This window comes from Eleutherodactylus coqui, chromosome 2 (assembly GCF_035609145.1).
Source record: "Eleutherodactylus coqui strain aEleCoq1 chromosome 2, aEleCoq1.hap1, whole genome shotgun sequence".
Classification (NCBI taxonomy): Eukaryota; Metazoa; Chordata; class Amphibia; order Anura; family Eleutherodactylidae; genus Eleutherodactylus; species Eleutherodactylus coqui.
In genome coordinates this window covers 298,963,209-298,988,667 of record NC_089838.1, presented here as the reverse complement: position 1 = coordinate 298,988,667, position 25,459 = coordinate 298,963,209, and the positions used below count along the sequence as shown (strand labels likewise).

The 25,459-nt window shown below is 44.4% G+C and overlaps 1 protein-coding gene across 1 annotated transcript in view; it reads right to left on the bottom strand.

Moving 5' to 3' along the window:
- LOC136612778 (tumor necrosis factor receptor superfamily member 10B-like) overlaps positions 1 to 22,247 on the bottom strand; it is a 35,610-nt gene extending 13,363 nt beyond the window's left edge. The window contains exons 1-2 of the mRNA XM_066593440.1: positions 22,039 to 22,247; positions 7,929 to 8,037 (exon numbers count right to left, since the gene is read on the bottom strand). Of these exons, the coding sequence (XP_066449537.1) occupies positions 7,929 to 8,037; positions 22,039 to 22,137 (208 nt within the window). The 5' untranslated portion in view covers positions 22,138 to 22,247. The remainder of the gene's footprint in view (positions 1 to 7,928; positions 8,038 to 22,038) is intronic.
- Between the last annotated feature and the right edge of the window lie 3,212 nt (positions 22,248 to 25,459).

Here is a 25,459-nt window from a genome sequence, read left to right as displayed (position 1 = left end):
TAAAAGTACGCAAATAGTCGTTTAGTGACTATTTTGAGCAACTATTCAGATGATAGTGGTTCTGTGTAAAGTCACCCTTAGTATTGTCCCTGTATAGTAATGCAGCTGCTATGAGAATGCTTAAAGGATTTCCTCCCTGCTTTCTAATAAATGAACATTTACTTTAAAGGGGTTATCTGGGTTTAAACTATTGGTGACCTATTCTAAGGAGAGCTCATTAATAGTTGGGAGGTAGGGTTGGGACCCCCATCAATCAGCTGATGGGAAAAGCAATGCAGCCTTTTCTCAGGCTACTGATTCATTGATCACATGACTTGGAAGCAGCTCAGTCTCAATCAAGTGATTGGGATTGAGCTGTAATACCAGGCACAGCCACTATACATTGAACGGCACCGTGCCTCGTATGGACTGAAGTGACAACGACATTCACTGGAGCACTGCTGACAGACCCCTAACGATCAACTATTGATAACCTACCCCTTTAAGGGATTTTGTGGAGGCTGTTTTTTTTAAGTCATACAGGTTGCCACTCAGGTATCCCAGAAAAAGATATATCTATGAAATCTGAATGGATGTCACACAAGTGGATAATCCAGGGGTCTATATTGATAGGTGACCTTTTTTACATTGTAGGAAAAGGCTATTGTGTCTTAGGGTCCTTTTATACAGGTCGAAAATTAGCTTTTTTCAATGAGCGCTGATCAACATCAGCATGGAGATGGGGAATGTAGCAACTTAAGTATAAGCCGTTATTAGCCAAGTCACTTGATATTAGCCATATAAACTACTAAATACTTTACTTTAATCTAGATGTGTAAACAGACATGTGTCAACGGCAAACAATATCAGCCATGCCGACATCTCTGTCAATTTGCATATTATGTGTAAAATGGCAACTTGCCTTCTTCCCTTAGTAATAACTACGGTATGTTTGCCATGAGCAGGACCGCGCCCCGAGAGTGCCGTGTTGTGTTGTTGCATGAGATTTGTTGCTATGGTACTGACTTTCAGTTTGCAAGGTCCTGTTCTTATGACGTTGCTTCTATCGGGTAATCTTCTACTGCCGCGCCTTTCCCGTGAGGGCAACCCAAGAGTTACTAACGGTATGCTTCTGCCCCTTCCTTTAGCTGCCTCTGTACACGCCATTGCCATGTGCAGCTCTTGGAGGAATAATACTTGCCTATCTCAAGAATCTCCTTGTAGTGTTTTGCCGCAATGGCATCAATGAGATTCCACATGGCTTCCCAACATGATGTCCCTGGGTTTTTCCAGACTTTTACTATTGATAACCTATTAATTTGAATGGGTGACTAATGTCTGAGAGATTAGAGCAGAGTAGGACGGGGTGTGATTTTTAAAAATTCTTTTCTCCGCACAGACACGTCTGCATGGCCACATGGACTACTATGGGTCTGTGTGCACTCAATAGCATGGATCAGGATGAGTATCATCTCTCCTTAAGGAAACACCTAGAAGGTGAGTGAGAAGACTTATAAGGCCATGCTTGCTCCTCTGGGAAATATATGCAACTATGGAAAATGGAACAATATCTCTGCAGCGCCCCCTTTTGGATGGCAGCATTCCTGCAAATCAATGTCAGACCCTTTATACGAGTCTTTATAACAGTGATTGGGAATTGAAAACCAAAAGCCAGAAAACCATACACGGACAGCTGTTTGGGGGTTTTTGCCCTCTTCAGTGTGCAGTAAATTTCTGGCTTCACTAGTAAGAGGCTTATGACATGGGTTGGTAAGGGTATCATCTCTCCTTAAGGAAATCACCTAGAGGGCTCAGTCAAACGAGTGCCGATCCGCCTGTGTTCCTGCACAATAAGGGCGGATCGGCGCCCGTGTGACTGAGCCCTAAGACGGCCGCACTGCAGGTGCGGACGACTCTCTGCACCTCTGGAAGAAAGAAGACATTGCCAGCAAGGGAGCTGGTCATGTGTTTTTTCTTCCGGCGGTGCGGAGAGTCGGCCGCACCTGCAGTGTGTCTGTCTTATCGTGCAGGAACACAGGATCGGCGCCCGTGTGACTGAGCCCAGAAGGTGTGGGAGGAGACACTGAGAAAGTGAGTGAGGACACTTATAAGGCCATGCATGCTCCTCTGGGAAATATATGCAAATAAGGAAGATGGAACAATACCTCTGCAGCGCCACCTATTGGATGGCAGAATTCCTGCAAATCAATGTCAGATCCTTTTATAATTCCCAATCATTGTTATAAAGACTTGTATAAAGTGTCTGACATTGATTTGCAGAATTGCTGCCATCCAATAGGTGGCGCTTCAGAGGTATTGTTCCATCTCTCTTATTTGCAAACATGGATGTGAAAATTGCTTGTGTGCATATGCCCTAAAGGCCGTCTTTTGAGCGATAATCGTTGTGTGTAAACATGCGCCCATCGTGTATTTCTCGTTACCAATTCATTCCTCGTTGTCTTTCAATCCACTTAAAATCCATCGTTCGGCAGTTCGCTTTTCGTTTTGTTTAAAGGACATTCATTCAGCAATTTGAGGGGAGTGTTTATTCGTTTGGCGGGATACATTCAGCTGGCTAAAGGCAGAGCGATTGGCTGTTGGGAGGACAAAGCTTCAATTTTAACACGCCCACCTAGTGCTCAACCATTGGCCGTGCCGTTGTGTCGTACCCTGCAAGCAGCAACCAACACCATTGGAAAATTAATTCGCCATTTTAAACGCACGCGCTAAGATCTTGGATTCCTGGATTATTATTAGGTCACTAATAGCTCAATACACAAAACTACAAGTATTTTTGATGTGGATGGCCAAGAGATTATTTACATTCCAATGACAAAAATACTATCATTTGTACCAACTAGTTTTTTTCATATAACTCTTTTGCAATTCCTTAACATAGATCGCCTATAATAGGCATCTTTTTTTTACTTTTATATTAACCCATTTAGGACCAGGCACTGTAAATATACAGCGCTTGATCCCGGGCTTTAAGCCCAGCCGTATGTAAAATTACAGCGGGGATTAAAGCCTCCTGTTTCTGTAATCAATCAGAAGCAGGGCGGGTTGTCGGCTGTTAGGGCTCCTTTCCACTGGCGATAGCGATAATCGCTGCGAGAAATTCGCAATGTTAAAATTGCACTGTATCGCTGCAAAATCGCAAGTTTTTGCGTTGCGTTGCGATGCGAGAATCTGTTTTGCCATTACACTGTATGTGCGAGAGAAAAACGCAAAACGCTGAAACAATCTTCCTGCAGCGATTGCTAATCCTCGCATCGCAGCTTGCCCTTAAACATCGCTAATGGAAAGGTTGTCATAGAACAACATGTGCAGGACTTTCCTGCGAGAGCTCGCACTCTCGCATCGCACTGAAAACGCACGATTATCTCGCCAGTGGAAAGGAGCCCTTAGTAACAGCTTATAACCAGGAGGAGAAGGCAGACGGGGGTTTTAACCCTTTCTGCCTTCTCCTTCCCCGAGTACACAGCGCTCAATGAGTGCTCAAATGTGAAAGTGGAAGTATAACTTCCCCTACGGGAGCCCTGGGGTCATGTAACCGCTGGGATTCCCTGCTATAGCAGAGCTGCAGGGTTGTACTAGACCCTGATCAGCTCTGCCAGTGACTAATGTCACTACAGGGGAGGTTTTGCCCTGTAACTGGGGCTCCTATGGATGTCCCAACTACAGTGGGAAAATGTCAAATAAAAAATAAAATATATGAATGACTCCCAGGAGGTCTTATATGACGTCTTGGGGGATATAGATACTAAAAAACATAATTACATACATAAGTAAAACAAAATTAGAGAATAAGACAACACTATATACATAAGAAAGAAAATAACCGAAAGCCAACGTCAACCAAAACCATCGCCGTATGCGCCCTGTAATCCAAAACCATGCATACTATATATCAAAACGTACAAAACGAAATGAGGAACCCATTCCTGTACTTTATTTTAGTGTAGAGCCAAACAAGAAGGAGAGAAGCAGCACTCCAGGGAATTATCTCAAAGAGTTGTCTTTATTGTGCCCACAACGTTTCAACCCTAGTTACACGGGTCTTTGTCAAGTCCTAATGAACATACACAGACTCCCAACATTTGACCCATGTAACTAGGGTTGAAACGTTGTGGGCACAATAAAGACAACTCTTTGAGATAATTCCCTGGAGTGCTGCTTCTCTCCTTCTTGTTTGGCTCTACTATATATTTGATCCAGGATCCAGGATCGTGGGGGGCGTGCACCGTGATACTAAGGACAAACCTTCTCTTCAATATAAGGTGATGTGTGTGCTTTGACAGATTGGTGATTATTTTAGTGTAAATATACTAATAAAAAAAAAGAAAACTAGAAATGTGAAAAAAATCCTTTTTTTTTAGCTTTTCACCCCCGATAAAACTAAAAAAACGGGAAACAAAAGTCAGTGAAAACAATATTTTTAAAAATGGCTCTTTATGTCACGGGAAAAAAAAGCAGGAAAAATAATTTTGGTAGCTATAGGAAAAAAAATACGGCAGTAAAACCGCCACATGGATAAAATCCCTAAAAAGTGTCTGGTCGCTAAGGTACAAAAAAGCCTGGTCCTTAAGGGGTTAAAAACATCTAGTTTGTTTCCGTCACCGCTAAACAGCTAGGTTTTTCTTAAAGACCAGATAAGCGCACCCACGATGTTCACGAGCCGGTACAAAGATGCCTTTTTTTTCTCCTTCACTTAATACGGACGCCTTCAAACAAACTATCGTTCAATTACCGTTTAATTATCGTTTAATGCAAACGCTACACAATAATATTCTAACGACTGACGTGCCGCTACGTCCATTTTCCAACGATTTTCGTTAGGTGAAAACATCCGTCTATAAAAGCAAAGCCATCGCTCACTGTTATCGTTATAACGAGTTCTGAGCGATGAGCGCTGTGTCTGAACGGTCCCTTAGAGTAAGGGGTTTGTCCTACTGATATAGCTTGGTCTGCACAGTGTGTATTGTGCTTACAGGTCTCAGATTCTCTCTGTTCCTTTAAGAAACAGGTTTGGCCATGGGATACTTTGGTGAACACATGTTGTACTCGAACAGGAAATTCCCGTCTTTCCAGTCCAAGGTTTAAATTCCCTTGATAAGCGTCGGTTTCCTCACTTTCAGATCACAAGACACACAACACAATGGAGGGGCGTTGGATGTACGTGCGGTCACACCGGCTGTAACCAGTATTCCATATCGCACGTGCTGCATAGGAGAAGGAATGTTTGTGTAGAATTACGGCAGGAAACCCTCCTGAATGCACAAGAGAAGTCCTTGCAAAGGAACAGTGGCCATGATGAATCGAGGGGTTGTCAAAAACATGTCGAAAGACTGAGCGGCAATAAAACAACAAGTCAGCTTCTGCTCCTCTTAATGTTCAAATCCGGTCCCTCCGGCTTCTGCTTGCTTAGGGCCCTTTAAGATGGAATGGTTCGTTCAAAAAAATTGTTCAAACCAGCGAAAGTGAACAATAATCATTCGGTCTAAACACGTGCGAATGACAAACGATAATCATCCACTTTTCATTTGTGGTTCACTTTACGCAGCATATAAACCATGGTCGGCTCGTTCACTGATCGTTCGGTTTAACCAGCGCTCGTTTAGTCCCCTTAATCACTTATACAGTGAATGGGAAAGACTGAACGATTCCTCGATTGAACGAGCCAACGATGTATCTGCCTGTCTAAACAGGCCACACAAGAGAACTCTGACTTCTTCGTTCGCTCGTTAAAACGAGAAATCAGCTTGTCTAAAGAAAGCCTTACTAGTAGCGTCATCAAGTGTTGTCCAAGATGTGACCACTATGGTAATCGCTGGCTTCAGCACTGGTACCGCAGTGGTTGGCCACAGCAGACGTGTACTTAGAAGTAGAAGAAGGCCGGAGGGGACCAGAGTGGAACACCAGGATGAGTATGAGTTGGTTTGATGTTTCAATGCCACCCGCTCTTTTCTTCCTTTTTCCCCCTTCTGGATAACCCCTGTTGGGCCTCACACTCATAATCTTAGGATCTGTTCACACATACCAGATTTGGTGCAGTCATTTATGTATCTGAGGATTCGTTCCATTGGTCTGAATGGGGTTGTTTTGGCAGCAAGTACATGGCTTCAGATGAAAAGGACAGTGAAGAAATTTCTACAGCCAACGTAGCAGTTGAACCTAAGCCTTGGTGCCTGAGGGGCCCAAAGGACCCTCTGCCACATAAGACAACACCAGTTGAATGGCACATGGTAGGTGGGGTGGAGGTGATCTATATAGGGGCCTAGGAGCTTAATAAGGGGTTGTACCATAATTGACTTTCATCACTTATCCACAGGTTAGGTGATAAAAGTCTGACCGATGTAGAGCTCATTGCTGAAATCCCCACTGATCCCAAGAATGAGGGTCTCTTGTACCCCTCTTCTCCTCACGGTTGGCTCACTTCACCCCCTGCAGTGAGGAGGAGATTGAATGGACTGGCGGTCCACTATGCATGATGACGCTCCATTCATTCTCAATGGGACTGCTGAAGATAGCCGAGGGCTGCGTTTGCACTCCATTCATTCTCCACATCACTGTGGTTGGGTGCAGTGAGACAAAAAGAGGGGGAAATGGGCCTCTCGTTCTAGGGATCATGGGGGTCTCAACGATGAGACCCCCATGATCAGACTTATCACCTATCCTATGGATTGATGATAAAAGTCAATAGTTGTACCACCCTTCAAATTGCACCTCAAATCCAACAGGAAAAAATGTCATCTGAAGCTGTAATATAGAGATGTTCTGTCCTGGAGGCACCATGTGGCAGCCCTTGGTGTACCTACGGTGCTGTACTATGGCGGTGCAGGGTCTCCATACAGACTGTGTTGAGTCCATGAAGCCTAAATCCACAGCCAACTAGACTGTAGACTTGCAATATGTTGTTACCATCCTTCTCGCCTTCATTTAACCTTTGTACACACATAAATGTCCTGCCGTCATAGAAGGGACTTTCCAGCCTTTTTTTATTGAACTTCTCGGAAATCGAACGATACAAAGTCTCTGTATTACGCCATGCATATTCTTCCCCTCCCCTTTCCACGACTTGCTGCTTACCTCCTGGGCGCTTTGTATCTACTAGGCCATCCGTTACGTTGCATTCATAGGCGCACAGTGTCACATGACCACATTGTCCAATGGTTGTACGTTGTTTTGGCCACACTTATGTAGCGACCATTAGGACAGTGGATATGACTTAATATTATAATAGATGCAACTAAAACCTAGTAATCCGAAGGACAGACGGAGACAACGAGAGAACCATTTCACTGCCCAGTTAATTCCAATTATTTAAATCATATCTTAAGCTCCAAGGTGAGAAGACTGCCTTAGGGCTTATTCCCCCAAGCGATATTCTTGTGCAAGTTTGTGATGTGCACAAAACTCACCCGAGTATGAAATCCATTCACTTCAATGAATGTATTCAAATGAGCGATTTTTTTTACTTGATGCATGTTCTATTTTTTGGTGTTCCTGCGAGGGACATCGCCCGTTTTTTCCTATGAGACTTGGGTAAAAAAAAAATCACATGGTTCTTGCATGCCATGCGCTGTGCATTGGAGTGCGATTTTTTTACCCATTGAAGTCTATGGGAAACACTTGTGATCCTTTTACGCACATGAAGATCGCAATTTCACAAAAGAGAGGCGATTTTTAATCAAAAATAATTTGTATTGTTGTGAAAATCGCACTCACCCGTATGGATGTAGTCTGAATATGTCAGTAGCTAATAGCTGGGTATTTCTACGTGAAATGCACCTTTTACACGAGCCAAGAATCTTACAATTTTTGTTTGCCCTAGTGAATGAGCTGGTGACAAAGACGGATCCATAAACACATAAAATGTGAGAATACCTTATTCTTTAAAGTCTTATATTCCGCATTACTATAGATATTTTTGCTAAGAAGTAGGTTACCTGGAGGACATCTCAAGCACCTGATGTTTCCATTTTTGTAGTATATCTCATCCGCATCATCGACGCTCTGCTCACTCCTCTTAGGTATGCGATATGTGTATGCGGGGACCTGTGAACATGACATATCAGTGTTAGAGTTTTCCTGTAAAATCTACAATAAATGAGTAATATGCGTATATATCAAAATTTGGCACATGTTCTATTACAGGGTAGTGGCATTTTCCTTGGAATATCACATCCCGTAGTCCCCCTATTTATGCATACAGGGTTTCTGTTAATGTTCTAAAAAGAAAATATAATATAGTAAAAAGAGGAAAGTAAGAAAGGGGAGGAGGGAGGTGCAGCTGCAATCTCTCTACTGTGCATGAGACTGCATGCTGTGAGAGGGGAGGAGGAGCAGCACAGCTCTGAAATCACAGCGGCAAGCATGGAGAAAAATATTGAGCTTTTTTAAAACCAGAGTAAGCAGCATTACAAAACATTTGCCTGTAGTACATCTAATATACCAGTATATTATAAGCAAAAGTCCAATATAGTAATAAAGCAGCAGTCCAGGGCATTTGAAAGATGTAACTTCACTCACATAATAAAAATCAATCCATCTGTGTTATGCCCGAATCATATGGCAACGTTTCAAGTGCTGTTGCGGACTTTATCAAGCCAGTATATTATAAGCAGATGTGTTACCTCATGTAACGTTAATGTCTATTGTTTTCTGCACATACAGCTGTATTAGGGAGCAAAAAAAAACTTTCATGGACACTTAAGCCATGACTCAAACCATAAAATGATTTTTTCATACCTGTGCACAAGAGTTCACTAAGAAGGTCTCTGTAATTACAGAATATGCTACAATCCCCCCTTTACAAATTAGATTCTCTCTTCTGAAGGTCCTAGCTGATATTATAGAACATGGCTCCATACAAATAAACGGACGACCTGCTATCCCTTCTGTACTGAGCCTTCTGCTACCTCTATACCTCACTCTGTATTATATGATAAATAGTTCCGGAGAATGTTGTCGACTAAGCAGAATCTAGAGAGATCCATAATTTGTGCATTCAGCAGCCCTGTGACTAACTACACAACTCCTCAAACCCATGTGCTGTAGTATTAATAAATTCATGTGGACATGGAGGGTAATAAAGGTAATACATTAGGTAAAACTTGTCCAAACTCATCGATTTTGGTGGGATTGGCCAATTATCCAATTGGTTTCAAACTATCCTAAGCAGAGGCGTAACTTGAAGCTCCTGGGCCCCAATGCAAAACCTGTAACAGGGCCCCCAACTATAATGCTTTATTCATAATACTGGGCTTCCTATATGGAGAAGAGAGGCCTTATGGGCCCCCTAAGGCTCCTGGGCCCGGATGCAACCGCAACCCCCTGCACCCCTTATAGTTACGCCAGAACAATTGGGCTCAATGAATTTCTAGTTAACTGCATATGCAATGCAAAGGGAAAACTATAGGTATGAAATAGCTCGTAGGGCAAACATTGGTCAAGTCAAGCAGAAAGATGCCAAATATCAGTACCCAGTCAGAGAAGAAATAAGCCTTTCAATTGTAGGCAAAACTGAAATTAGTGAATGGGATAGATGAGAACATGATGTACACAGCCTACTGTAAGTGGTATAGGTACACAAAATCAATACCCAAATCAAAGAGGAAAAACCGAAAGATTGATAACAGTAAATTTTTACTGAAAATTGCTAATTTTAATTTGAAAGTTAACAACGTGTCAATCCTAAATTGTACAATGAAATGGAATTTGGAATTCCTGTAAAACATGCATAAAGTACTTCTAAAGCCGAAAACATTGCTGAAAATACACTCATTGTCAAATAACAATCCCTCTCCTAAAATATCGGAGCAAAAGGGTCATTTATTGTTAAAAACACACTCTAAGGGAGGCTCTAGTACCCTGTTATACCACCTCTAGTTTGGATACAAGATGTGATACAGGTGGGCATGGAAGCTCTAGTACCCTGTTGTACCGCCTCTAGCTTGTATACAAGATGTAATATGGGTGGGCATGGAGGCTCTAGTACCCTCTTGTAATGCCTCTAGCTTGGATATAATATGTGATGCAGGTGGGCATGGAGACTCTAGTACCCTGTTGAACCGCCTCTAGCTTGGATACAAGATGTAATACTGGTAGGCATGGAGGCTCTAGTACCCTGTTGTACCGCCTCTAGCTTGGATGCAAGATGTGAACAGGCAGGCATGGAGGCTCTAGTACCCTGTTGTACCGCCTCTAGCTTGGATATAAGATGTGATATGGGTGGCCATGGAGGCTCTAGTACCCTATTGTACCGCCTCTAGCTTGGATACAAGATGTGATGCAGGTTTGCATCGAGGCTCTAGTACCCTGTTGAACCGCCTCTAGCTTGGATACAAGATGTGATACAGGTGGGCATGGAGGCTCTAGTACCCTGTTGGGCCACCTCTAGCTTGGATGTAAGATGTGATACAGGTGACATGGAGGCTCTAGTACCCTGTCAAGCTGCCTCTAGTTTGGATGTAAGGTGTGATACAGGTGGACATGGAGGCTCTAGTACCCTGGTGTGCTACCTCTAGCTTGGATACAAGATGTGATACAATTGGGATGGAGGCCCTAGTATCCTGTTGTACCGCCTCTGGCTTGGATGCAAGATGTGATACGGGCGGGCATGGAGGCATATAAGTTCCATATGGTATCCTATAGCATATCGCTCCACATCTGCTGAGCCTCTAGATCATGCTAAGTCTCAGTTGTTGAAGTTGGGTTCACAGATGGTCCCATACATGTTCCTTTGGTGATAAATCTGGTGACCGGGCAGCCACAATGTTGTGGGAACATTCCTGTGACCCCCTTGTGTGTGCGGCCAAGTATTATCCTGCTGGAAAATGCCTCTTGGAAGCTGCCATGAGAGGAAAACATGTGGTTGCAGGATATCCTTAATATATCGCTGAGCTGTCATTGTCCCTTGTACAGCTACTAGGGGGCCCCCCAGACCATGACACCAGCAAGGGGGGCAGTGTTCCGCTCCAAAGCAAAGGCAGGATTGAGGCGCTCACCCCAAAGGTCTCCAGATATGAACATGGCTGTCATCTGTGCCAAAACTAAACCTGGAATCTTTGCTGAAGAAAACCCTGTCTGACTCTATAGCAGACCAGTTTCGCTGTTCATGACACCACTGCAAATGAAGACAACAGTGGTTGTCAAAGGCCGTACATGTAATGGGTGCTGTGAGATCACATGTCCTTCAGCCAAGCACCTGGAAATGGTTCAGACAGACACAAGGGTGTAATGATGTTGCTACCTGTCTCTGTATGGTGGACGACAAAACAGTTGGAGCTGCTTATGCTTATCGGACGATCAGATGATCCTCTCTATTGTTGGTCTGTCAAGGGCATCCAGAACCTGGTCATCTTGTGTGCCCTCACGCATCCACTGGTCCCAATACCCCCCAACAGTTTGGTCAGACGCTCCTCTCTACTGGTGGTCTGTTGAGGTTCATGAACCCGGTCACCTTGTATGCCTTCACACATCCACTGGTCCCAACACCCTTAATAGTCTGGTCAGATGATCCTCTCTACTGGTGGTCTGTAGGGGGAGTCCTGAGCCCGGTCACCTTGTTTGCCCTCATACATCCTCTGGACCCAACACCCCCTCCAACAGTCTGGTCAGACGCTCCTCTCTACTGGTGGTCTGTAGAGGGCATCCTGAGCCCGGTCACCTTGTGCGCCCTCGTGCATCCACTGGTCCCAACACCTCCTAAAAGTCTGGTCAGACGCTCCTCTCTACTGGTGGTCTTTCGGGGGGGTCCTGAGCCCGGTAACCTTGTGTGCCCTCACACATATACTGGTCCCAACACCTCCTAACAGTCTGGTCAGACACTCCTCTCTACTGGTGGTCTGTCGAGGGTGTTCTGAGCCCCGTCACCTTGTGTGCTTTCACGCAATCACTGGTCCAAATGCTTCCTAACAGTCTGATCAGAACGGCCCAGGAGTCTTGCAATTTATCGATACGACCAACCAGCTTCTCGCTTTCCAATGATATACCCCCTGTCAAACTCTTTTAACTAGGCAAAATCTCTTGGATTGCGTTGTAGAGGCATCTAGTGGGCAATAAGCTCTACACAGTATGAAAATAAAGAGGCATAAAATAATAATAAAATACCAGTCTATGAAGTTGTTTGAAATAGTCCAATTGTGACAAATTGTCATAGTATTCATGGTATCCTGTGGGCACAAACAGTTCTACAGCCTGCAGATCATTGAATTTGTCCGCATGTAATGGAAGAAGAGTAGAGTGCAGATTATTCAATGTTCCAATATTTTTGAAATTACATTTGTGAGTTTTGAAAAAGTTCATCATGGGAATTATAACCCCCCCCCCTCCCCATCTATATTGTGTAGCATTGTGGATGTTATTTTCCATTCCTTTATTTTTTGAATGGATGTAAAAATGCACAGTAATGTCCTGTTTACACTGAACCACGTGAAATGGTGTCGGTTTTACTTTTGCTTCAGAAAACACATTCACCCAACCAGATGGTATATAAACAATTGCTTGTTAATTCACTATAACAAAGCTCTTATCTCCATGTAGCTATATCCTATTACAGGAAATGTGACCTTTAAGGACCTTTCACATAGGACAGAATGTTTCACAACAAAGTTGCGGAACATACAGCCACAAAATCTATCTTTGAGGTCACTTATCAGAATTAGGTTTGGCAAAAAAGAAATCACGGAACACAATCCTATTGTAGAAGAGTCCAATGATACCCAGGTTGCTTCTTCAGAAATCATGGATGCTTTATTGCACCGATAGATATAGAATTACTTCCAAAATACTGAACCCCCAACTAAAGGAAACATCCTCTTTTATACAATCCACACATCCCTTCCTTAACTAAAAACAAAATGATTGGCTACATTTGACTATAGTATTACACAGGCGCAGTAACTCTTTAACCCTACAATTGGTGTCTCATCTCCTCTCCTAAAATAGGCATACTTCCGCCCTCCTTTTTACAACACCCACCATCTTACTTGTGTTAACTCTTTCTTATCCAATCCATGCAGGTGCTCAACTGCTTAGGAAGAGTGCCTCCAGACTGTTCGGCTAGTAGAGGTGTACAACCCTCTTTCCCCTCTCCTTTTTGGGCACCCCCCATTGGTTGTATTTTGTATATGCTACTTATATATATATATTTTTATTACAAAAACTATATCATGCACCTTGGCTATAAAGCAGGTGTTTTTTGATCAGTTATTATTTTGCCATTGCCGTATTTGCTCATTGTAAGTCACAGGTGGTGGTTTTCCTGGTAAACAGTGATGTGGTAGCTTGAAAGGCGGACTTGCCCAGGGATTAGCTTCCGGTTGGCATTTCGCTTCCGAGCAAAACGTAGGTCGTTAATGAAGTTCTGGTTAATGTTGTGGCTGGGAGTGGGTGACCAACTCCCACCCAGCAAAAGTTATAGTCTTGTCATGTCTTTATTTACAATCTTGGGGTGGGCAAGTGGATTGGAGTAAGGTAGTGTTACTATATCCCGACAGTCCAGCTACTGTGCTATAATATAATTTTATTGCATGACAAAATTAGAGAACAGGCTTATGTGCTGATTACCAGAAACCTGGTCAAACTGCATTCCGAAGATAAGAGCTCATAGATGCAGAGTTCATGCCTGAGCGTTTTCAAATGAAAATGTAAAATGATAGCAATACAAAGAAGAATAGATAAGCAGAAATGAAATAGATAACAGTGAATTGCTAGATGAAGACATAACATGAATATGTGAAGTAATCCTTAACATATAAGCACCATTTTCACCTATATATGTGTACACAATCAGCAATATAAATGGTCCCCTGCTTTGAGCAATCCCTACTTCTGTGACTACTTCTTTAAGCTGATCAAAGTTTACCCACCCCTCCACCACCATTCCCCGGGACCACCAGTGATCAGCCTGAATCTGTGGGGAAACCTGGCAGTAAGTGTTCAATTTCCCTACAGCTCCCCCACAAGAGAATTGCAGTATTACACTCAAATCAATGGATTGTCTATGTAATGCAGGACAGAACAAGTCCTCTAGAGTAAGAGATGCTTTTTGCAACCATTTCCCACTCTGATCAAGAGATGACGATCATGAAGAGAGGACCCCCTGAAGTAACTCAGAATTCCCTATTAGGGTGTATGAAAATGTTATTTTGTAAACTAAATAATCTCTACTTAATAATTAACTACTACTAACATTATCCTGCCCGCTTAGTAGATATGACAGGCAATATGGCTTGTATAGGCCTCCTTCACTAGTGATATGTAGTGCAGTATAATGCAGAATTATGGGGGTGTACAGTTTCATCGACACTGAAGTCTGTAATGTGAAGAGTATTAAAGTCTTTCTACACCATGTGAAGAACCCCCTCTCCCCATACCCCAATCAGTCTGGTTGTACTAAGAATTCAAGGAGCTATCAGAAAAAGTACTAAACAGTGCATTTGGGGCTTTGCATGGTGACATCATGATGACATCACAGGTTTCTGTGTGTCACATGGGTGGGGAAGACCTTATCGTTGTCTTACACATTTTCCTTTTTTTACTGATCACTGCTGGTGGTGGCTTATAATCTCTAGTATGTACAGAGGAATGCTGAGATAACATAGATGTTTCTCTCCTATTTCTGGCCCCAGAGAAATAAGTAACTGCAAAGTAAATGTGAAAAAATAATCGTAAAGTGAGAATAAAAACCTCAAAAACTTGACATTGCAGCAGATGAACAATTATCTGCAATCCTGACCATTACAGAATGATATAGGATGATATAAGATGGCATGCATATATAGCTCTTCTGCCTGCCATCCACATGCCATACATTTGCGTAAAGTACTATGCAACATAAATAATATACAGGGTTAAAAAAAATTAGGACATTAAATAAAAGTTTTTATTTCACTCTACATTGACCGAGTAAGGGTCAACTTGCAAAAAGCGTAATATTTTGCGGAGCTTTCATGCAAACATAAGTGTAATATGGAGGATGTGCGAACGTCTTCACTTGCCTTCAGTGGATATAAGATGTGGACCCCGTGGACAGGATCCATCAGGGGCTAACCACCCTGCTGGATTTTGCCTCCGTTTTACATACGGAATATAAAAGGGCGCACCAACCTGACCACGGGTCTCCTGACCTAAAATCGGAGCATCATAGAAGCGTATGATGCTCGAAGCTCGAGTCAGGAACCCCGCGGTCAGGCAGAGACACACTTCTGTATTACTTACATAAATACGGCAATGGGGTTAGCCCCTTGGAAGTCAATCGATTTCTGAATATGGTGCTGTTCCAGATTTCCTTATTGGCTGTACAGTGAAGATCACGATCACAAAAGGGTTAATAAATTCATGACTCTACACTTAGATTATATAATCCTTGTGTAATGAGCTGTGATTGTGTAATGAGCTGTTCTGTATCTGAAGGATGTGTCATGACTATACGAAAGCCAATGTAAGTCTACATAAGGAAGTCCTTCAGACTGATTAGGGTTAGGTTTCCTATCCGCCTACATACCTGAAATGCAGGGAAAACAAAGCTTGTGTCACCCCTACATCCCTACTACCACTGTTTGCCTCAAACTCTTTACGGACGTGTACCAGTTTGTTACTTAAAATGGTTTTCTGGGACTGCACTATTATTGACTTATCCTCAAGACAGTTCATCGATAGTTAACCGGCAGAGGTCTGTTGATCAAGATTATCATCGGTAAACTGAAGGAGGAGACCACGGTGCTCAGGTGAGCGCCATGGCATCCTCACAGGCCAATGGCATCACGTTCATCAATCACATGGCCTGAGAGCAGGTCTTTTCCATTCAAGTGAATGGGACTGAGCTGCAATACCAGGCACAGCCACTATACAATGCACGGCACTGTACCTGGTATAGACTGAAGTGGCCAAGGCACTCTCCGTAGTGACTCTGTCACTTCAATCAGCTGATCAGCAGGAATCCTGAGTGGCAAACTCTCAACAATCAGCTATCTTTGTTTTTATACCACTTCCGCCCCTATTTAGTGCGTTCTACATAGCTTTTTATTGTGTTTTGATTTCAGGAATGTTATAAAAAAAGTTTTATTTTATGTATTTCAATACCATCCCGATGTATTCTTACGTATTTATATCTATTTTCATATCGAATGATGGACGTTGCATTCAGGAACTGAATATTGCAAGCTGATCATGTCTATGCCATTGTGTCCTGCATTGTTTTTGAACCATGACTCTCCTCGCATTAGGGCTGCCTGTCTACGGCCACGACGGAATATCGCTAGTGATATTCCGCCGTGGGGGAGGAGGGTGGAGCACTAAAAGGTCTCCGCGATGAGGCTATATTAATGATAGGCTCGCCGCCGAGAATCACGGCATGTCGCGATTTTAATCACGCGAGCGGAAAATCGCCATGATTTTCCCCCCGTGTGCAGTAGGCTGCGCTTTCCATAGTTATCCTATGCGAGCTCCGTGTGCGATTTATTGCCGCGGATCTCGCAATGACACATCGCCTGTGGACAGGCAGCCTAAATCAGAGATCCTCCTTTAACGTCTGTACTTTTTGGATCGCATTAGCATGTGCACATGCTTGCACTCTTAACGGTCAAAGGTGCATCTTTCATACGTCTACCTGTGCCAATCATCGACTATTAATGGTTACATCAGGACACTTTAAGGAAAGTGTTAAAGTTTTGTGATCTTTTTGTCCAACTTAAGGTGTAAGTTGCTTTTTCATTTGTACTGACCCTCTGGTTTCTGATTGGCTATTTCTGACTTCTCTGCATTCTCTGCTCCTGGCCTCGGCTTGCTGTACTCACCGACTCCTGGCCTCTTTGTACTGTGCTGAATGTGTCCTTTATGGCCCAACCTCCAGACTGTTCCTCATTCTGCTGCGCTGACCTGGATTGATCTGACTACACTCCTTTGCACACCCTCAGGTACCGTGCCTTGGTCTAAAATACTCTCAGCTGCCACATTACTGGGACCACATCTAGTGTAATGGCCTGGGGGCTCAACAACCGGTAAAATTCCATTTCTATCTCACAACTTGATATCTACATTATCTTCTGATCCCTTTCCAAACTATTTCAGGTCTTGGACATACTAGGACCTGCTAGACTAAGATACCATCGCCCAATTGTGGCTTTGGATTTTAACACCATGCCGACAGTTGGTTTCAAGGCGCACCTGGATTTCAGGGGGTCATCCGTTCTGGGGCCCCTCTAAAGTAAGTGCAATTTTATTCAGTTTTATTCTTTTATAATACATTGCTTTTACGATCATCAAACCCCTGGAGAGCTGGAACTTTTTTCTCATTCTGGTTTCTACCCATATATGACCATGGGGTCCTCCACCTTTCAGAGTTCCTTTAGATGCTCCGCCCTGGTAGATGTCCGAAGAACACAAGTGGTTCCTACCTGACAGACTTAATATATTCTCAAGGTCAACCCAGACTGAGGTGTGGCGGTCTGGCCACTTTGCGTAGGCCGATCACACCAGGTGAGTCATCTTCCATACGACGTTTTATCTTTAGCATGTTTTTTTGGACCTTGGAGCATTGCCTTTGTTTTAATTGTGCCATAAACTAATGTCAGAAGGCTGTCACCAGCTTTGATGTAGTTTCGTTTTATGTTTCAAATATTCTAAGAAATACATTAAAGCAAAAGAAAATAAAGAACTTTGTAAGCAAAAAAGGTACGTTTTTTTAAACTTTCATTTTACTATTTTTTACTAAACACTTTTTTACTTTATTGCATTTTTTTCTATGTCCCAATAGGGAACTTAAACATGCGGCCTTTGATCGATTATATGGTACAGATGGGTTTTTCTTTAGCCTTAGGCCTCCTGCACACAGGCGCAATTGCATTGCGAAATCCGGAGCGGGATTCCACCTCCATATTCTTCAGCAAAACTAGCCCATAGCATGCTATGAGAAAACGCGATTTCCCGCCACGAGCGATTGAAGTCATTGGAAACCGTCTGTCCCGCGTCACTGCCGAGCGCCGGCGCAGAAAGACGTCGTCGGACGAGTACGCAGGGGTCATCGGCTGGGCATGGGGTTGAACTCCACTGCGGGAATCCCGCGTGCGGGGTCCGACCCGCCCGTGTGTGCTTAACTTTTAATGCGACATGTCCAAGAATCATTTTTTCAACACCTTCAACCAACGTAATAGTTTTCAATGAACTGGAACTGTGTATAAGGATCACTTTCTTAGGTCAGCTGAATTACTGGCACAGCCATGCCCACCTTTACCAGTATGAGGCACCAGATACATGGCGTGGCACCCTCTCTATCGTGATTCAGGTGTCCCATTATAAACTACTCAGGAATGACTCAACTATTTTTCTTTTTCATTGTAGAAGTAAAAAAAATTTCCAGTATTTTGCAACTCAAATTTCAGAAAGGGGAAGGTGTTTGCAAAGCTCTGCCACCGCTGGAGAGATAAAGCACTTTATGGGCTACAATGCCAGATACACAAGGCCCAGTGCAGACCGACAACTGAGGAAATAACGGCTGCCGTCTGTGTTACAAAAGTGTAATGCGGTCAACATTTTGCATTAGTATCCGTAAGCAGCAAACCCCACCCCCCCCACCCCCCACCCCCCGCCTTCTCTTGCAATCAGCCTCCGATATGACTTTAGACTTTGTTCCCGGAATCCGACCCTGTGTCCGACTGGTGACCCCCCCCCCATACCTGTTGACAGTCTTCATATTCTGTACTGTGGATGTGCTCGCCGGTGCATGTGCGCAGTACAGATTATGCCGCGCCATCGTTAGGCGATGACGTGGATCCCATGATTTTTCCACAATGATGATTGCGAAAGGGCCGCAGGTCAGATGGCTTCCATTGAAACTGTCCGCACGAAATCCAACTCAAAATACATTTTTCCCCTGTAAGAAGAAAATCGCAATGGATTTCCACTCATGGGCAGGAAAAGCGCTTTTTCATAGCATGCTATGGGCGGTATTTGCTGCAGAATCTGGAGGTGGATGCCTGCTCCGGATTCCGCAATGCAAATCCGCCCGTGTGCAGCCGCCTTAAGGTGGAAGGTGCTTCTTGATTTGTCTGACCCTCTGGTTTCTGACTTGCTATTTCTGACTTCTCTGCTCCTGGCCTCGGCTTGCCGTACTGACCATTTTTCTCCCTGCTGCCTAACCCGACTCCTGTCCTGTTTGTATTGTATGGCCCAACCTCCAGACTGATCCTCATCCTGCCTGCCCTGACCCAGATTAATCTGACTACACTCCTGTTCACACCCTCAGGTACCGTGCCTTGGTCTAAAATAGTCTCGGTTGTCACATTACTGGGACCACATATAGTATAATGGCCTGGGGGCTCAACAGATCCCGGACTAGTAGGGTGACATGGTGAAGACCGGCTTTCCTCAGGTGCTGCCTCTAGATTTGGCCAAAGCCAAACCAGTATGTAGTGCAGCGGGTTCACAGCCGCTGACCCTGACACCACAGATAACACACTAAAAGCCTATGTGGGTAGAGAAAGGACACATAGACTCCTACAGCATGTGTTATGTCATGGATTCGTACAACACAATGATATAATACGGCCGTGTGTATGAGCCCTTAATCTATGATTGCTGCAGTTTATTAAACTATTTCTATAATGTAGAAAAGTGAGGAAATAGTTAATCTCCTGCTGTAGCAGAGAGCTGAGCGCTGCACTGGCCCCTGCAGGGGCGCGGGTCGCATCCCGCTGCCAGAATTCTCACATTGGGATCCGACCCGGCCGTCTGCAGGCGGCCTAAGGGTCAGTTCAAGGTTCCCGTCTTTTTGCTTCATTTCTGGAGGAAGGAAACGGTAATAAAACGGATCGTTTTTTTTACCCCATTGATTTCAATGGGGTTTGAAAAAAAAACAAAAAACGGAAAGGCTTCTGTTCGCTTGCATTCCGTCAGGTTTCCGTTTTTTTTTACAGAAAAATAACGCAGCAGAATGCGCTATTTTCCCATCCCCCCCCAAAACGGAAACCTATCAGAATGGAAGCAAACAGAAACCTTTTTGTGTTTTGTAGACCCCATTGAAATCAATGGGGGAAAAAAAAGGATCCGTTTCATCTCAGTTTCTCTCCTCCAAAAACAGAGCAGAGAGACGGAAACCCTGAACTGACCCTAACGCCGGTGTGAGAGCCACCTTACATAAGGTAGAACATAATAATTAGCGGGTATGCTATAAATTACCTTTAATATGTTTTTACAAACAGTGATTCATCAGTTTATGAAATATTATTATATAATCACACAGTAATAACGAGCGTTCGTTATACATAGTCTACAGTAGTAATAACAGCGGGTCTCTTCTTGTACGATCACTGCTTTTTTTTTTTACAGTAAAACTGCGAAAATTAAAAGCTCCCGTATTTTTGCGCACAACTTAAAGTAACATATAATTCTATATCTATATGCGTAGCGGTGCTATTGGTGCCTGTATGGGAGCACACGGAGTCCCAACATCCCAGGGTGGCACAATATTTCCCTCTACAATACAGCTTCTAGGGCTCAGGGAATCGCACTGTATTATCGCAACTCAATTTCTATGAATCTCAGATGAAAAATAAAATCCTCTCTGTGAAATAGGAGGCATATGGAGGTAGAGTATAGGCGAACCGATTTCTATAGGTGCCGCATTCAAACGACGTCAGGGAGACCCCACTGACTACAATGGGGTTTGCCAGGCCCTGACACACAAAATTTGCCCGGATTTAATAGTGCGGCAAAAGATTAGAGCAGAGGAAAAGATTTTGTCCAGGATCTCGTAACGGATCTCCACCCCCAGTACCGATATGACCGTGGCCGTAAATACAGCGGCTCGCAGATGTTTATTGCCTTACTCTAACCAATATTACGCTGGGGAGCTGCAGGCATCATATTGGTTGGAGCCCTGATGGTATGGCATAGGCTACGCAATAGTGCAAAAGTGTAGCTATACTGAGCGCATTCACATGAGCATAGATAAAAGTATTTAAAGAAGTTGCTTCCCACCGGGTCATAACGAGCGCAGGAGTGACGCAGGGTACCCGAGAGCGCGGGTGATTGTAGAAGCCATCGTATACAACAACTTCTCAGTTAGAATCTGTGTTAGACAGTGAAGGTCAAGCTAACCTTGTGACCATTAATGGGTCTGAAACAACGGGAGAAGCTGAAAAACGTGGGGACTGCGGACAAAGTATGAATAGGGACTAAGTACAGGGATGGACAAAAATATGGAAACACCAAGATATGCATGGGATTTTAATCATTAGCACTAAGCTGCCCTTTTAACCCCTGCTTGGCTGAGAGCTTTCCCACTAAATTTGTGTTTACGTCACCTCCTGCCCTGCTCTGGGTGCTTTCGGGAGCCAACTGGTAACAATAGCTGAGTGGCTCAAACCCCAAACCAATGGAACCTTGTTGCTCGGGCAGATGTCCACTTCTGTCCGGCAGCATCTGTGTCCTATTACCTCCACTTAAAATCAGTCTTATTGAAATATGATTTATAATCCCATGTAATTTAAGCCATGCATTTCATACAGTGTTTCCATATTTTTGTCCACCCCTCTGCAAGTAATTGACGGCAATGGGTACGGAGAAAGTGAGTGAGCTGTGTGTTTATAAGCCAGCCCCCCGAAAGTTTCCGCACTGAGTTACCTGTACCTCTCCGCAAGAAGAAATTAATTGATTATGTTGAACTTTGGGTATAAAAAAAGACGATTGGCCCTTGTTGCCATTTCTTATATAAAGTATGTGACTTTCATTGTTACGGCCCAAAGACATAATAATGTACCGATTCGTCTTCTGTATGAAATTACAGCAAGAAGTGTTCAAAAAGTTAACCCTTCGCCTCCACTGTGCCTCAACCTCTCCGAGACTATTCCTGGTGCCTGACTACATCTACATTCATAAGGAATCTATTGACTTCTGTTGGGAGAAAACATGACCAACTTCAAAAAGCTAGATAAGAATGTTTCGTAAATGTAAAATAAAATTCTATAATACAAGAAAAATTCTATCTAAATTGGAATATTTTGCATTCTATACAAAGACAGGAAACCTATTATTATTAGATCACTAGTTACTCACCAGCAAGAAGAAAAGCAGAAGTAATCGTGGGTTCATAGCCCGCAGTACCATGGTCATACCCAGTAACAGGGATTGGATCGGCCCCCCATATGGGGCCATGGACAAGTAATCAGGAGAGCTTATAATCCACAGAACAGTAAAGCAGGAGGTAACAGCTTCACTAAAATCTAGCACTATAGTACTTCAAAAGGCAACTAACCAATTCAGACTGGCTTCACTGGTTATTTAAGGCACGGGGCGTCCTGTCCCCGCCCTCGCCCTCTTAGTCACAACTTTAATCACACCAAGCAGAACAGCCATAAAGTCATCCAAAACGTAAGAGCTCCTACTGCTGGCAGTCAGGGTAACAACTGTAAAGAATAACTGATTTTGTAGCACGTTCATGACAGAAGGCCGCCTACACACGGGCAGAAATCCCGCGGCGGTATTTCCCGCGGGATTTCTGCCACTGAAAGTTTGCATAGGAGTGCATTACAATATGCACTCCTATGCAGACGGCCGCGGTTTGGCCGCGCGAAATCTCGCGCGGCAAACAAACCGCGGCATGTCCTATTTTTGCGCGGGGCACGCACTCACCCGGCCGCCGGCTGCGCCGCAGCCGGCACATGAAAGAGCCGGGGCCGCCAGGCGCGGGTGAGTACTCGCTCGTCCCTGCAGGCTCTCAGGTCGGGTCCCGCGGCGAGAATTCTCGCTGCCGGATCCGACCCGCTCGTCTGCAGGCGGCCTAAGGGTGGTGATACTACATTAAATAAAAAACACCAATAAATAAAACACACCCGTGACATAGGTGTAATGGCCACAACAGCCATTTATTTACAACCTATATATCAATATATATTAAGAGTTTAAAACATGTAAACCATACGCATGAATTCTACATTATACAGAGATGTGGTCATGAACAGGTAATCCGGCTCAATGCCATCAGCACCATCCCTTTACCCTCAGCCACCAACCATGCCTCAAGGGCACCTGACATAATGGGTCAGCCAATTATTGCTACAGCCGACTTCTGGGCTTACTCCAGAGGACCCTGTCCACCATTATCTGCAAATCAGCCCTCCATTTCCTCATATCCATCCCTCTCATGACCACATCTCTCCTCCCCACTGCCATGACAAAAGCCCCTCATTAAAACAACCAGCAATGAAGGGTGGGTGGCAAAACTTCACAAGCGGTTCCTTGAAAAAGATGGCTGCCCCCAAGCTATGCCCGCACATTATATACCAAGTACCCTTGATCTCTTCTCAACCGCACCCTGGTAAATTTACACCCCCCCCCCCCACACACACACACACAATTAAGCCCTTACACTCTGTCGCCCACCCCAATCATGCTCCCCTTCATCTACTTTGTGAGTCCGCTCACACTTTGACTAAGGAAATGGTGATACTACATTAAAGGAGATGTCCCGAGGCAGCAAGTGGGTCTATACACTTCTGCATGGCCATAATAATGCACTTTGTAATGTACATTGTGCATTAATTATGAGCCATACAGAAGTTATAAAAAGTTTTATACTTACCTGCTCCGTTGCTGGCGTCCTCGTCTCCATGGTGCCGACTAATTTTCGCCCTCCGATGGCCAAATTAGCCGCGCTTGCGCAGTCCGGGTCTTCTCCTCTTCTCTATGGGGCTCCGTGTAGCTCCGTGTAGCTCCGCCCCGTCACGTGCCGATTCCAGCCAATCAGGAGGCTGGAATCGGCAATGGACCGCACAGAAGCCCTGCGGTCCATGAGGACAGAGGATCCCGGCGGCCATCTTCAGCAGGTGAGTATGAAGACGCCGGACCGCCGGGATTCAGGTAAGCGCTGTGCGGGTGGTTTTTTTAACCCCTGCATCGGGGTTGTCTCGCGCCGAACGGGGGGGGGGGTTTAAAAAAAAAAAACCCGTTTCGGCGCGGGACATCTCCTTTAAATAAAACACAATACTGCCTGACATGGGTTTAATGGCCACAGCAGCCCTATATTAACAACTTATAAATCAACATATTAACAGCTTAAAACATGTAAACCGTATGCATGAAACTCCAGAAGTAACCTGACCCATTGCATGCCCTGAACCTCAGTCCACCTCACCGTTCCCAACGAAAGCCCAATTGCCTTCCTGACAGCCAAACGTCCACATGTGCCACCCCCCAAAAAACAAAAATAATGACCTAGTATCCATAGTGGGCAAACACAAAAAAATAACAAAAATAAAAGATTACTTACTTCAATGCAAATGAGGACGAGCATACAGTTTGTATCTATTGGACTCCTAGTGGTCCACGCATCTGACCACCTCACATATGTCCCCGGCAGACTTCCATCTGCGCTTGCTTCCCCCTGGTGCCACGCTCAAACCTCTCCTCCACTCCTGTTTCCCCTGTGGCTGCTGCAGCTGGGTACGCTGTTACTCTCCTCCCTGATCCAGTGCCACACTCATACCTCTCCTTTGCTCCCGTTCCCCCTGCGGCCGCTGCAGCCGGGCCCCACTGTCACTCTCGTCCCCTCTGTTGCGCCGCTCGCAGCAGCTTCTTCACCGCCAGCTCCGCAGCTTCTCCCCGCCGGCTGGGAGAGAGGGGACAAGTGTGAGCTGGCAGGGCCATGTTACAGGGGAATACGGGAGCTGAGGCTGCATACTCTGTCCTCCCCTGTGGCTCTCTTGCCAGCGACTGCACATTCCGTCCTCCCCTGGCAGTGTCTCTGCGCAGAGGATATCCTTCAGTTCACTTGAAAAGGTATCTGTGGGTCCTTGGACAACACCTCATAGTTGGACTTATCCTCCAATATACGGAGGCACATGTCTCTATATGTGTTACGGTTCATTATTACTACATTGCCCCCCTTGTCGGAGGGCTTGATGACAATATTCCTATCTCTCTCAAGGGATATTAAGGCCCTTTTTTCTGCTGGAGTCAAATTTTGATATTTAAATTTCTTATGTTTGGATATTGCTCCAGTTCCTCATTAACCATGGTCTCGAAGATCTCAATATAGGGCGAATCTCCCGAGGGGGGCAAACTGGTGTTTTTAGATTTTAATCCCGTAAATGGGCCCTTACTCGGGTCCTGTATCCCCTCTGCTTCAAGTGCTTCCAATGCAGTGATGGCTTCCAGATCTCTTTGGTCAAGTCCTAGGTCCATACATTTTTTCCTTCCTTGGATGGCATAATATTTCTTCCATCGCAGTTTATGTAAAAATAGTGCGATGTCTTTAACCCAATCAAAGGAATTAAATTTATTAGTAGGGATAAAGGACAACCCTTTCTTACTGCTTCCTCATGTGGTGTTACAATTCTTGATGACAGGTTTATAATTTGTAATGGATCTTCTTTGGTGGATATCAGTGTGACGTTTTCATTACCATTTTTCTCAACTAATGTGGGTGACCTTGGGCTTGATGGAGTTTTGGTATCTCCATCATCCCCCGATTCCTTGT